Genomic DNA, 13,364 nt, shown 5'->3' with positions numbered 1-13,364 from the left:
ACTGAAAGTTAGCAACAAAACATGCAGATTATAATTGATGGACACATTGAATTTATATGCTACTTCACCATAGTGACTTAATTTTGACACATAGATGTCGCCATCGTTGTTTAGACCATCTGGATCGGATCCTGTTGCCTTTTGGTGGCAATAAATTGTTAGTTAATTTCATTGTAACATCTAATCATGGAAGTATACTTCCATGATCTAATCATGGAGGCTGTTTCTTTACGGTTACCCATATATTTCACTAAAAGCCCATACGTACAATGTTTGGATCACACCTAAAATTAGAATACAGCGTCATTATCACACCATCCACCTCTCGGGCATGAAATGTTATGTTACATGTAGCACTCGGACCATTCAAACTTTTAGTGGTCTGAGGTTAGCATTAATCATTCTGACCGTGGGCCTGCAACAGCTGTCACAAATCATCGCATGCGCATCGCGTGATCATCTCTGGGCATGGTCACTTTGTGATACGTAGAACACACTTTCTGTATAGGGCAAGACATGGTTTTCCCTCCATCAATGTCGGTGTCAAATCCGTGTGTTACTGTTAGCATGCTGTTAGCAATGCACCTTACTCACCCGTATCTTGTCTACCGTCGTTAGCTCTAATTTATGCACAAATGGGTTTTGAACCGGCGGTACCATAAGTGACTCCTGCCGGGGGATTTTCGACCTTTCACTCATGTTCTTTCAACCAGTAGACACTCTAGTTGATCAAATATCAATGATGATGAAAAGTGTTTCCTGGTGATCTAAATTTGTGAGAGTTACAATCGAAAGTTGTTACAATATTGACCTTCGGACGAGTTACGACGTCGTTCATCGATCCCACTTCTACGAGTACATTTTGAAAGGTGCATAAGGTGTGTTGTCATGTAAAAGACTCCCTAAGTGTCCTGAAAATTTAGAAATAGGGTAGAGGTCACAAGAAAAGTCGATCACGGCGTCTTGACAACTTTCCGTACTCCCCAGAGAGACTATCAACCACTAAAAACACCCATCTCAGACACAGAATTATGTATCGGATTTTCGTGTACGGTACTCTCAAAAAAGGTCAACCGAATCATGATATAATGGGACCGAGCAACGGGAAGGCCGAGTATGTGGGAGATGCGGAAACAACAGAAAAACGGCCTCTGGTTATAGGATCCCGATATAATATCCCATATTTGCTAAATCTGTCAGGGCAGGGAAAGGTAAATATCATGACATACAAAACATGCGAAAACGTATGATAATCGGTGATTCATTAAAGGGGAATATGACTTCAGGAAATATAGTATTTCCATGAACTTTGGCTTCAAGCGTAGAGTTATTTCATGATTTGGAATTTCTAGTACCACCCTGTGATCTGTCGGTAGCCCGCCCTCAAGGTTGGATATCCGCTCATTTGCCGAGAACTATTTTTCCATTATTTTTCATCGTGTTCACCTCTCTTGGTCTTTTAGCAACATGATTATTCATTAGACGCATACTGAATATTCATAAAATACTAATATGCTAACGATGTTTGACAGTTTGTACCATTTGCAGTTGTATGGCCAACTTTAAAAATGTGGAGTATAAATAAAAAAGGCATAAAAACATTGTGTGCTTCCGATTACATTCAATTTTAGAATAGGTGGGGGTAGGTTGATTTTTTACTTAATTTTTTAAGTTATTTCTTTTTTCTTCATATGTGAGTGTCTAGTTCAGATAGTTATGTTTTTTGTTGTTTTCCATGTGGTATCTGTGTTTTTGGATTCTTCTCATCAGATGTAGTCATTACAGATTGGAAGAACAGCTGATGTCAGTCTCCGCATCCTCTATTTCTTGCGAGACTTCACAATTTTCGTGATTTTCTTTCTTTTTTTCATGATTTTCTTTCTTTTTTTCCTCAAATATGTTTTTTTTTAAAAGTTTAGGGTCAGTGTGAAAAACTAGGTGGGGTCGGGTAAACGGAACCAAACAACTTTTTTCATTTGGCCTTATGGTTTTAACCAGAAGGCCAAATGAAAAAAGTAAATACTAAGTTATCTTAAAATCTAGCTGTGGTGACATTCCATATACAATTCGCAGTCACCCAAGCAGACACAAATTCAAGAAAGATTACAAAGAGTTTCTTCTTGTAAATATGTAAAATTTTCGAGCATTTTCATTTTCATTTTTCATGTACAGTATGTAGTTTGTGAGTTTTTGCAGCAGTCACCTGATCTTTTTTTTTTCATTGTAATATTTATACTAGTGTATGAGTTTTGAGTGGCTAGACTAGATTAGTTATAGAAACTATTTTCTAGCCTCTCGCCCGCTCTGATACAATTATGCACACATTGTGTATTATATGCTTTCAATTGTTATGTATTATTTTTTTGTGATGGGTAAATAAAATTACAATTACAATTACATGTTATAGTGAATAAAAAGCATGCATTAGCCAAGTTACCCAATATCATTAATTATTCAAATTATTCAGTAATATTCATATCATGGTTACCTAAACATTCAGTTATGTCAATTATCATAAAAATGTGTAGCAAGTTTCAGTAGAATTCTCTGAATTCTATTAAATTCTGAGTAGAATTAATGCTGTAGTTTTTTCAGATATGGTCACAGACACAGACAAACAGACAGACACACACACACACACACACACACACAGACACACACACACACACACACAAAGACATGAACATAACATAACCGTCCCTTTATATGAAGGGCGAAATGGAAAATTGGCTGCTAAGTCAGTGAACACACGAAGTTCATTCAGCTGTCACAAATGACTTTAGCCTGTTTATGGCACTGCATCTGTAACTGCACTTGCTCTCGATAGTAGATGAAAGATAGCCTAATGACAGTTCCAGTGTTATAGACACACTAGGATAGCAGATTAGAACTACCATAGTGATAGATCCAGTACTATAGACAGGCAATGATAGTAGATTAGAACTACCATAGTGATAGATCCAGTGCTATAAACAGGCAATGATAGTAGATGAGTCTTTGAGAACTAGCATTAGTGACATAGACAGGTGAAATGACTTGGGTAGAACTGGTACTCATATCTTTTATCCGTGACTATTGATAAACTTTGTTTTATTTGGTTCTCATATGTACAACGACATGTTCTATAGCCATTATGAGCTCTCTTCCCATAAAACAAAAACAAATAAATTTGTACCTATTGGTAACAAAAAATTACCATATAATACAACACAATTTGGTGCTTAATTATATAATTTCTGTGCCCACTTATAACATCCTTATACTTTGGATTACATTGTAAGTCTTATTTCTGTGTTACAAATAAATTAAAACTTTGTACTCTGCCAAGATACTTGGATAATTCCTAGTTTTCAACCTCCACTGACACAAGAGGTAATTGTGCTTGTTTGTCCTTTGCCCATTTGTAACATTTCAGTTCTAACAACTTCATAATCATATTTCTATGTTTATTGACAGAATATTCAAGGAGAGGTGTATGATGTTGATGACCAAATGCTTGCTGTCCTGGATGATTTGGAAGGCCATCCAACATACTATGAACGTAGCAAGTTGACAGTGAAGTTCTTGGGAAATGACAAATGTGGAAAAACTGAATCTATATGGGTTTATGTATTGAAAACCTTCAAAGAAGAACTGGCAAAGTTACCATATTTGGACAGCTATGATAGTAAAGGAGACCATGGTTTAGAATATGTTAGCCGCTATGATAGGACTACAGACTCTAGACTTGATGTTCAATAGAGTCATGTTGGTACTTCCCACCCTACAGTGACCCCCATCCCTGTAGTTGATACAATCACAGATGGCTTTGGCTTGTAGTCAGCATTTCTAACATAAACAAGTAAATTGCTCATATTGTGCAATCTGTCACATAAAACATATAGATGTCATTATTCATAAAACAACATATCTTTAGCTTTTCTCTATCCTTAATTACTATGTCTATATCTGACTATTGAATGGTCAGGAATCATACAAAACTATCAGAGAGATTGGTAGTCTAGTCCCTGACAACCTTATTCCAATTTTGCACATTATCTTCACACATTACGTCTAGTCAATCTCGTTACTCAACTTCAAGGCGTTTATTGTGGTTCAACCCCATGGTGGGCGAAGCGCAAATGGTGCATGTCAGTAGTAATCCATCATAAATGCACGACAGGCTGCCATCACCAACATTACCATTTATTTGGTAAAACTGTGTTGACTATTGCTATCGTTATCTAGGACTTACATGATATGCAAATGTCCAACCGAGCTCCGCCTCGTTCTCACGTAGGAACGCGGCGATGTCATTATGTTTATATGAATGCTGTAGAGGGAGAACAACATTCTGTGTGAGGGTAATGAGATTGACAAAGTGTGAAGATAACATAGTGTAAAATCAGAATACGGTCATCAGGAACTAAACTAAGAGATTGGGTGTGGATTTTAATCAATTAATCTATCAAATGCCAGTGGTTGCATGACTGATCAAGTCCTCGAAGTTGTGGAGATGCTGTCTTTGATAGTCATTGTACAGTAGCATGCCAATCACTTTTGTATCATTGAAAAAGTTTGATGCATTTTCAAAGTAATTGTTCTCCATGCTGCTATTACATGGAGGACTGTAACAAGACACTTATCCTTGACATTTCTGTATTTTGCCGAATGTAAGGGAGCTATTTGGAGGGCGACAAACACCACTAAAGTTTATTACTATTGTACAGGTTGCAATGTTAATAAAAAAAGACAGTTATAAGTTACACAGTGTATGTCATGATCATTGCATTGTACAATTATTACCCCAGACAGAGACCTATATCATCACAACAAGGAATTGACAACAGTTAAAATGGGGAGCATATCATACAGTAACAGATGTCCACCTTCTGCATTGTATTGTGACCAATCAGAGTGTACCTTTTGAAAGGTTTCATGCTATGTAACCATACTTGGCAACAGATGTCCACCTTCTGCATTGTATTGTGACCAATCAGGGTGCACCTTTGTAAGGTTTCATGCTACACCATACTTGAAAACATGAAGACAAACAAGTGAAGTCAGTTGTACAACTAAGCTGTGGCATATTGACATATATATATCAATATTTTGCAGTAACTGTGCCCTTCATTGATGATAATACACAGTAACTGCGCCCTTCATTGATGATAATACACTGAAGTCTAATGTTTCATTTTGTTTCAAAAGATGAGATAACAGATCCTGACAACATATGTTATGAAGAGTGTCTGTAACAATAATAGGTTTTTTGGTACAATTAAATTTATATATATTATGTAAATAATGGAAATCTTATGTCTTTGACAAAGGAAAGTAACTCTGACCTCTGGAAATGGGTTAATTATAAAAAATTCAACTGGAAATGGTGATTATTAAAAATAAAATTTTAAAACAACATCTGATTCATGATAATTGTGCTCATGTCCGATGGATGCCTGTATGCCTGGATTTTTCTCATAAAATCTGATTCAGTGATATTTTAAAATGTTGATAAAGGTGACGGTAATTACTGAATTGATCATCCTTTCTGACCTTTTTTAAGTAAACCTGAAACCTTTTCTGCAAACTTCAAGATATGTCCATGTTTCTCTACATCAATTCTATAAAGCATAGATAATTCTTGAATCATTATCATTGTCATTTAATGCAATTGTACATGCAACATCCATTTGGTCCGTTCTCTTTTGTGTATTACATTAATTTCATATTAATTATTTATTCCATATTTCATTACTGATTGACATTGTCACTCTATAGGTTGATAATATGTGTACAATAACTTCTGACAAGAAACCATAGCTAACATCTTACAATTCAGATGCTATAGAGTACATTGTTCTTCTTTATTTTGTAGCCACTTCAATTTGATCTACAAGTCAGCAAGTTGAAGTCTTTGCTGTCTCTGTACATATTCATTCATAGTACTTGCTAAGAATTCTCTCTGATTAGCATATGCTATTGCTTCATCCCTTTTACGACTACGATAACCCTTCAACACTGCACTGTGTGGATTGCCTTTAGAATCAGGATTGGCACTTTTGTATTTGAACTCTCTACGTGTGATGACTGGCAGCATCAGAGTTGAACTTTTGGCAATACTTGGTGAATGTAGTACTTGTTTCTCTGTGTTGCTGTGAAACTTTGCCAGTGGAATAGGCACCAGATCATTTCCAGTTTTGGGATCAACAAGTTCTGCTTCACACATCTTGCGTATTTCAACAACATCTTGCAATGACTGTTCACGAGCAGCCTCAAGGTCAACTATGATACGTGTGGGATAATTTCTACCCAGCTCCACTCCAGCTCTTCGTAATTGTGATGATGGACACTTCCATGGTGTATGTATGTATTCATCTGGAAGATCACAAAGTTCTGGAATCCATTTACGGACATAATCACCACAAGGGTCGCAGGTCATAGCAGCATCAACAGGGTGCATAACAAAGTTCCATTGGTCCAGACCACTCATGCCACCATTCTGCCACATCATTGCATTAATGGCAACGTCAGCATCCAGCAAAGTATCCTATGAATACAAAAATAAAACTACCTGGTGAATTTATTCAAGAGATACTGTAGGTAATTAGGTCAGTAGTCATTGTGTGACAGGATGTAGTAAAACACCACAATGCAGAGCTGTGCACTATCGCCATTGGTGTTGAACATTGTAACACATGCTGATTTAACCCAAATCACAAACATTCAGCCATATTTTATCCTAGAAATTCAAATTTTGCCCATTGAACTCTGGGAGCTTGATAGAAAGAGAGTTCATTTGAATGTCTACACCCATGTTTTTTATGAGGAGCTTTCTAATGAAATTTTGACCTTGACTTTTATGTTCAACATGTTTATGTACACTTCTGACATGCATGGATCAGTTTCAACCAAACAGGGCATGACTGTCAGATACCCTAGTTCAATATGCACTGTCATCATATTCATGACCTTCATGATAATTCAACTGAATGGTGGCCATATTTGTCCTAAAAATCTGAATGTAGATTTGTAAGTTTAAATTTTGGTGCTATGTGTTAGACTTGTCATTTATATTCTCAGTAAGAATTTTCAGTTGTTATTCCCAAATATTTTTCTTCATTCACCCAGGGAAAATACTGTTGACATAAGGGGTCTTTGTAATTACAAGTCAATAAATGAGCAGTGACAACCCTTAGGTATGAGTATTTTCAAACTGACTGAAGAAAACTATTGGGAATAACTTAATTATACCAGTGCCAGTAATATCAAAGAAATATATGGGGAAGTAATGTCAATTTTGCATGTTTTGACTCACATTTCAAACACAGCAAAACCAGTGATGTAGACATGTGTTGTCGTGACATAGACACACGTTGTCGTGATGTAGAACGACCAGAGTATATATTCCATATTTTTTGTTGTAAATGGCTCATGCATAATATGATGAGCCTTGTGATCTGATATTTGACTTACTACATGGACCTATTCACTAGTGTACACTGTGTCACTGTTGGTTTATATTTGACTTACTACATGGACCTATTCACTAGTGTACACTGTGTCACTGTGGGTTTATATTTGACTTACCGTTAAAGTCGTATTATAAGCCGCGGCTTATATTACAATGTTGCAAAATAAAGAACCAATTTTATTTCTTGAACTAGGGGTGCGACTTATAATATAGACTTTTCAATTTTTCAAAATGTGGATGTGGTAGAAATTCACCCGAACTCTCGGTTATGGAAAAATGGACGTCTGTAACACAATATGAAAACTTTATTATGAAGTTTCAAAGTGTAAGAATGAAATGATAAGTGTGGCTGGAGGAGATCGGTTACTACATGGACCTATTCACTAGTGTACACTGTGTCACTAGGTTTATATTTGACTTACTACATGGACCTATTCACTAGTGTACACTGTGTCACTGTTGGTTTATATTTGACTTACTACATGGACCTATTCACTAGTGTACACTGTGTCACTAGGTTTATATTTGACTTACTGCATGGACCTAAGTGTACACTGTGTCACTAGGTTTATATTTGTCTTACTGCATGGACCTATTCACTAGTGTACACTGTGTCACTGTAGGTTTATATTTGACTTACTACATGGACCTATTCACTAGTGTACACTGTGTCACTGTAGGTTTATATTTGACTTACTACATGGACCTATTCACTAGTGTACACTGTGTCACTGTTGGTTTATATTTGACTTACTACATGGACCTATTCACTAGTGTACACTGTGTCACTGTTGGTTTATATTTGACTTACTACATGGACCTATTCACTAGTGTACACTGTGTCACTGTAGGTTTATATTTGACTTACTACATGGACCTATTCACTAGTGTACACTGTGTCACTGTAGGTTTATATTTGACTTACTGCATGGACCTATTCACTAGTGTACACTGTGTCACTGTTGGTTTATATTTGACTTACTACATGGACCTATTCACTAGTGTACACTGTGTCACTGTCGGTTTATATTTGACTTACTACATGGACCTATTCACTAGTGTACACTGTGTCACTGTAGGTTTATATTTGACTTACTGCATGGACCTATTCACTAGTGTACACTGTGTCACTGTAGGTTTATATTTGACTTACTGCATGGACCTATTCACTAGTGTACACTGTGTCACTGTAGGTTTATATTTGACTTACTGCATGGACCTATTCACTAGTGTACACTGTGTCACTGTAGGTTTATATTTGACTTACTACATGGACCTATTCACTAGTGTACACTGTGTCACTAGGTTTATATTTGACTTACTGCATGGACCTATTCACTAGTGTACACTGTGTCACGGTTGGTTTATATTTGACTTACTACATGGACCTATTCACTAGTGTACACTGTGTCACTGTAGGTTTATATTTGACTTACTACATGGACCTATTCACTAGTGTACACTGTGTCACTAGGTTTATATTTGACTTACTGCATGGACCTATTCACTAGTGTACACTGTGTCACTGTGGGTTTATATTTGACTTACTACATGGACCTATTCACTAGTGTACATTGTGTCACTGTAGGTTTATATTTGACTTACTACATGGACCTATTCACTAGTGTACACTGTGTCACTGTAGGTTTATATTTGACTTACTACATGGACCTATTCACTAGTGTACACTGTGTCACTGTCGGTTTATATTTGACTTACTACATGGACCTATTCACTAGTGTACACTGTGTCACTGTAGGTTTATATTTGACTTACTGCATGGACCTATTCACTAGTGTACACTGTGTCACTGTAGGTTTATATTTGACTTACTACATGGACCTATTCACTAGTTTACAGTGTCACTGTAGGTTTATATTTGACTTACTACATGGACCTATTCACTAGTGTACACTGTGTCACTGTTGGTTTATATTTGACTTACTACATGGACCTATTCACTAGTGTACACTGTGTCACTGTAGGTTTATATTTGACTTACTACATGGACCTATTCACTAGTGTATACTGTGTCACTGTAGGTTTATTGCTTCAATGTTATTCTAACAAAGCATAAAAAGTGTTGGCATTTTAAAATCACAGACAGGTGAACTTATATCAAACTTTCAACTAACCTGAAACCATTTGTAGCCTTCAATCCAGTGTAGATGTAGGTATGAAATGAGAAATGATGCAACAACATGTCTCATGTAATTATTCATCCAGCCTGTCAGCCATAGTTCTCTCATTGCAGCATCCACTAAAGGGTACCCAGTATTACCCTTCTGCCATGCCTTAAGGTGATCTTTATTTCTACTCCATCTCTGAAACTGTAAGGTTTTTGTCTGTCATTTCTCATTCTCAGTAAATACAAGTCTTGCTGTTACACTATCCTGTATAAGTCTGAATGACAACAATCTATTAGTTTTCTAGTATCATAATATTATATATACCACTTTTTTGGGAAAAAGTTGAGTTTTAATAGAAAAATGTTGACTTTAAGCAAGTGTTATTACAGTAATGTCCATGGTCTGGTTTTTGTGCAGCTATTGCAACTTGACAACTTCATCTCTACTTCTGTACCAAAGTCATTGTACCATCAACATTTGTGTCACACAGTAACCATGGTAACCATACTATGCAAGTTGACCTTTCCATAGGGCCAAGGATTCTTTTATCTAGTGTATCATGAAGTACACAATGTCATGAAATACCTGATAATGTGGTCTCATAGGTTCAGATGCCATCTCAGGAAACAAAGACAACAACCAATATGCCATATCCCTCCATGCAAGTTTACGTCGGAATTTGGGCGATTTAGTTTTGAAGGATTCAGCTAGAATTGTTCTTGGACTGATTTCACCCCAGTGAAGATATGGTGATATCCTGCTAGTGTTGGGTTGATCTGCTCTGCCAGACTCCTTCTCATACTTGTATACACCTATGATAAAATGGGTTTTGTTTGTGTGAATTGATATGTCCTGATACATATTCTTACCTCTGCAGCCTGGGTTCGAACCCACCAGGTGTCGGCTAGGTTTGATTAAATTGACCACACCATAAGTAAGAAGAGTGTAGTTCAGTTTGACTCTACCGTACAATGCAGGTTTTTCTGGGGTACTCTGGTTTCCTCCTGCACTAACACTGAACCAAAGGAGCCTATAAATGGGACTAGTTCCCATTGGTCATCCGATAAATAAATAAATAAATAAATAACTATTATAATAAATGCACCTCGCAGTGAGTACTTAATTTATTTTTTTCCAATTACAAGGACCATTCCTTCTCACAATCACACAGATTAGTCTTTATTTCTCTCACTCTCTCCATATTTATACTGTAAGGCCAAAAAATATATATATCTGGTTCTGGTCAGCACACGTGTGCCCTGAATACCCTCGCGTCGATCCTTTTTTCCCGATAATTTTTGCTTTCCTGTTCCTTATTTATTCCTGATATCAGGAGAACAAGCAGCTGAAATCTACCCTACATGCCAAGACTGCTTAAATACAAAGCCTAAACTGCTTCGAAGAAAAAGGAAGTTTTTCAAGAGATAAATATGATAGAACAGAGTATGTAAAGTGTCAAAAAAATGTGTATTTACTTATTTGCAAAAAAAAAATTAGAAAAAAAAAAATTCGCATCATCGCACCACTTTAGAAAGTTTACCCTGACCAGAACCAGATATTTTTGGGGGGGGCCTAATTTATAGTTTTAATGTGACTTTTGAGATTACTAATTATCACATCTTACCATTTCTTAGAAACTCTTGTAGTGCCTTGTAACCTCCATCTTCTCCAAATGTCCAAGTGCTCCTGATGTTTGCTGCCCAATCAATCTATAAAAGGATGACAATTTGAATGAAACTGGCTCTGTTGTAAAAGGAATACCTGCTTACATGAATTCATATGCTTGCAGTCACTTAATTTTCAAGGATTTTTTTTTTTAAAACTTAAATTGTCAAATAAGTTCATCAAGTCCTCTTTGATGTTAAACACCATCTTTTACTTTGATAACTATAAAAACCTACCACTGTTCCATCTCTTCTCCGTGGCATCTTGGCTAATTCAAGTTCCTCCAAGGCCATGGATGTAGGCCACGAACCAGGAAGAGGTATGACTCCTGGAGCATCTATAAGATCACCCAGTGGTTCTACGGAAGATCTTTTACTGCATTTCATGAAATGAGATACTGATCCTATACCTCTTAACCCAGTAGATTCTACAGTGATAGAATTGGGTTCATGTAAAAGATAGGAGTGAAATATGATAATGTCAATTCCGTTATGCTTCAAACACTTTTCTATTTCAATGTCTCTCTTTGCTAGCCATGGTTCGTACACAGCATTCATACAAACTGTTCTTGCACCTGTTTCTTTTGCAAGACGGCGTATTTCTTGGAGAGTTGATGTTGCCTTTCTGAAGATGATCCTACTGCTATATTTGAGCTGCAAGTTCAAGTCCAATGTGAGCAATGTTTGGTGAAGCCAATATGATGTAGCACCGCCTACGGCGAAGTTGGTTGCTTCTTCTGTTTTTGACCATATGAAAACTGGTATTATAGGTGCATCCTTCTCGATTGCAAATTTTAGGGCAGGGTTATCGTAGGTTCGTAAGTCTCGTCGGAACAATACAATCACAGGTTTTGACAGGAGGGGTCGCTCAACAGTCAAGTTCTTCCCGTTCCGTCTTGTCCTCTTACGACGATTTGGACGTTTGCTGTCGTTTTCAAGCTTTGCCTTCTCAACTGGTCTCTGCATTCCATCTCTCTCCGTACACTCGTGATTTACATGGTTGACCATGTCTTGCAATAGTACATAATCATTGCTTGATGCCATAAGTGAATTTTCCTGTGAAGGATAAATTACATGTTCATGCTGACTTTTCGTTGCAGCTGGTCGAAGTTTATCTGCATAACTCATTGCTTCAAGTTGGGTAGCTCTTGTTTCGCCATTCGATTCATGCCAACTGACTTCTCCAAGTGAAAGTGCTTTAACCAGTTCCAAATCACAGTCAGATCCCAAAGTGTCATCAGATCGATGTAACGAGGATGTAGAATTTCCTGAGTGAGATTGAAAGTATTGTGTGTATGCGCTACAGAGTTCATTTCCAAGGGTTTCGTTTGAACACCCAAGATCCGCTAAAACGGCAGGAAAATCCCTCTGAACAACAGCATCACCGAAGATAGATAGTATGTAACAGAAATATTCATCTATCGATAGCTTTCCATGTAAAAGTTCTCTTCGTAGTGCTCTTTCCTCGCTGCCGTTCATGGTGGCTGTTTCGTTACGACACAAGATGACTTGTACCGTAAATAAAACTGCGTTATTACGTCACGGTCGCACCTCGTTATCTAATTCACACAAGTCACCTTATGTAACACGTGCATAATCGGTAAACTTCGGATACGTTCGGTATCGATCGGCTTTGTTATCGTTGATCACTAGAACCCGCCACTAATAATAAAAACCGAATTCCGTTCCTATGTATGAAAGTATACAACAAATTATCTGAATTCCGTGCCCCTAGTGCATGAAATAATACAACACCATGGGTTTCATGTTTTAGAATTAAGTAATGGAGGGGGGGGGGGGGTTCAGCCTTTTTCTGTTTACAGATGGGGTGGGGGTCAGTGACTTTTTGTTGAGCCGATGGAAGAATCCATCACCTCCCTCCCTCCCGGCCCCCTACAGGCTGGAGAAACTGACCGGTCCCTTCCATTTTATTTTTTTTTAATTACTTTGACGCAAAAACAAGATACTCGTTGGTAACAATACTTCCGTAACAGTTGATGACAATAGGCCTTCTTTTTTCTTCTTTTCAGGTTTTGTAAAAGTCTTTCAATCTCCATTTGCAAAACTTATTCATCGAACCAAAGACACGGTATAAGTTCCAGCTCAGCGCAAAGCTTG

General features: G+C 37.2%; 3 protein-coding genes across 3 annotated transcripts in view; 1 reads left to right on the top strand and 2 right to left on the bottom strand.

Annotated features, from left to right (window-relative positions):
- The window catches only part of LOC144437371 (lysophosphatidylcholine acyltransferase 2-like), a 50,773-nt gene extending 49,932 nt beyond the window's left edge, over positions 1 to 841 (bottom strand). Inside the window, exon 1 of the mRNA XM_078126296.1 lies at positions 595 to 841. Coding sequence (XP_077982422.1) covers positions 595 to 699 — 105 coding nt within the window. The 5' untranslated portion in view covers positions 700 to 841. The remainder of the gene's footprint in view (positions 1 to 594) is intronic.
- A 102-nt stretch (positions 842 to 943) lies between these two features.
- On the top strand, positions 944 to 4,672 carry LOC144437179 (gamma-glutamylaminecyclotransferase C-like). Its single transcript, XM_078126062.1, has 2 exons — positions 944 to 1,211; positions 3,457 to 4,672. The coding sequence occupies exons 1-2, from the start codon at positions 1,032 to 1,034 to the stop codon at positions 3,739 to 3,741; spliced, it is 465 nt and encodes a 154-aa protein (XP_077982188.1). The 5' UTR covers positions 944 to 1,031; the 3' UTR covers positions 3,742 to 4,672.
- Positions 4,673 to 5,872: 1,200 nt separating this feature from the next.
- On the bottom strand, positions 5,873 to 12,725 carry LOC144437314 (deoxyribodipyrimidine photo-lyase-like). The gene is made up of 6 exons (XM_078126238.1): positions 11,484 to 12,725; positions 11,207 to 11,291; positions 10,168 to 10,394; positions 9,589 to 9,783; positions 6,144 to 6,529; positions 5,873 to 6,089 (listed from the first exon to the last, which is right to left on the bottom strand). The coding sequence occupies exons 1-6, from the start codon at positions 12,723 to 12,725 to the stop codon at positions 5,873 to 5,875; spliced, it is 2,352 nt and encodes a 783-aa protein (XP_077982364.1).
- Positions 12,726 to 13,364: the final 639 nt, after the last annotated feature.

Source organism: Glandiceps talaboti, chromosome 7 (assembly GCF_964340395.1).
Source record: "Glandiceps talaboti chromosome 7, keGlaTala1.1, whole genome shotgun sequence".
Lineage (NCBI taxonomy): Eukaryota > Metazoa > Hemichordata > Enteropneusta > Spengelidae > Glandiceps > Glandiceps talaboti.
The sequence above is the reverse complement of the archived record's forward strand: the minus strand, read 5'-3'. Positions and strand labels throughout refer to the sequence as shown.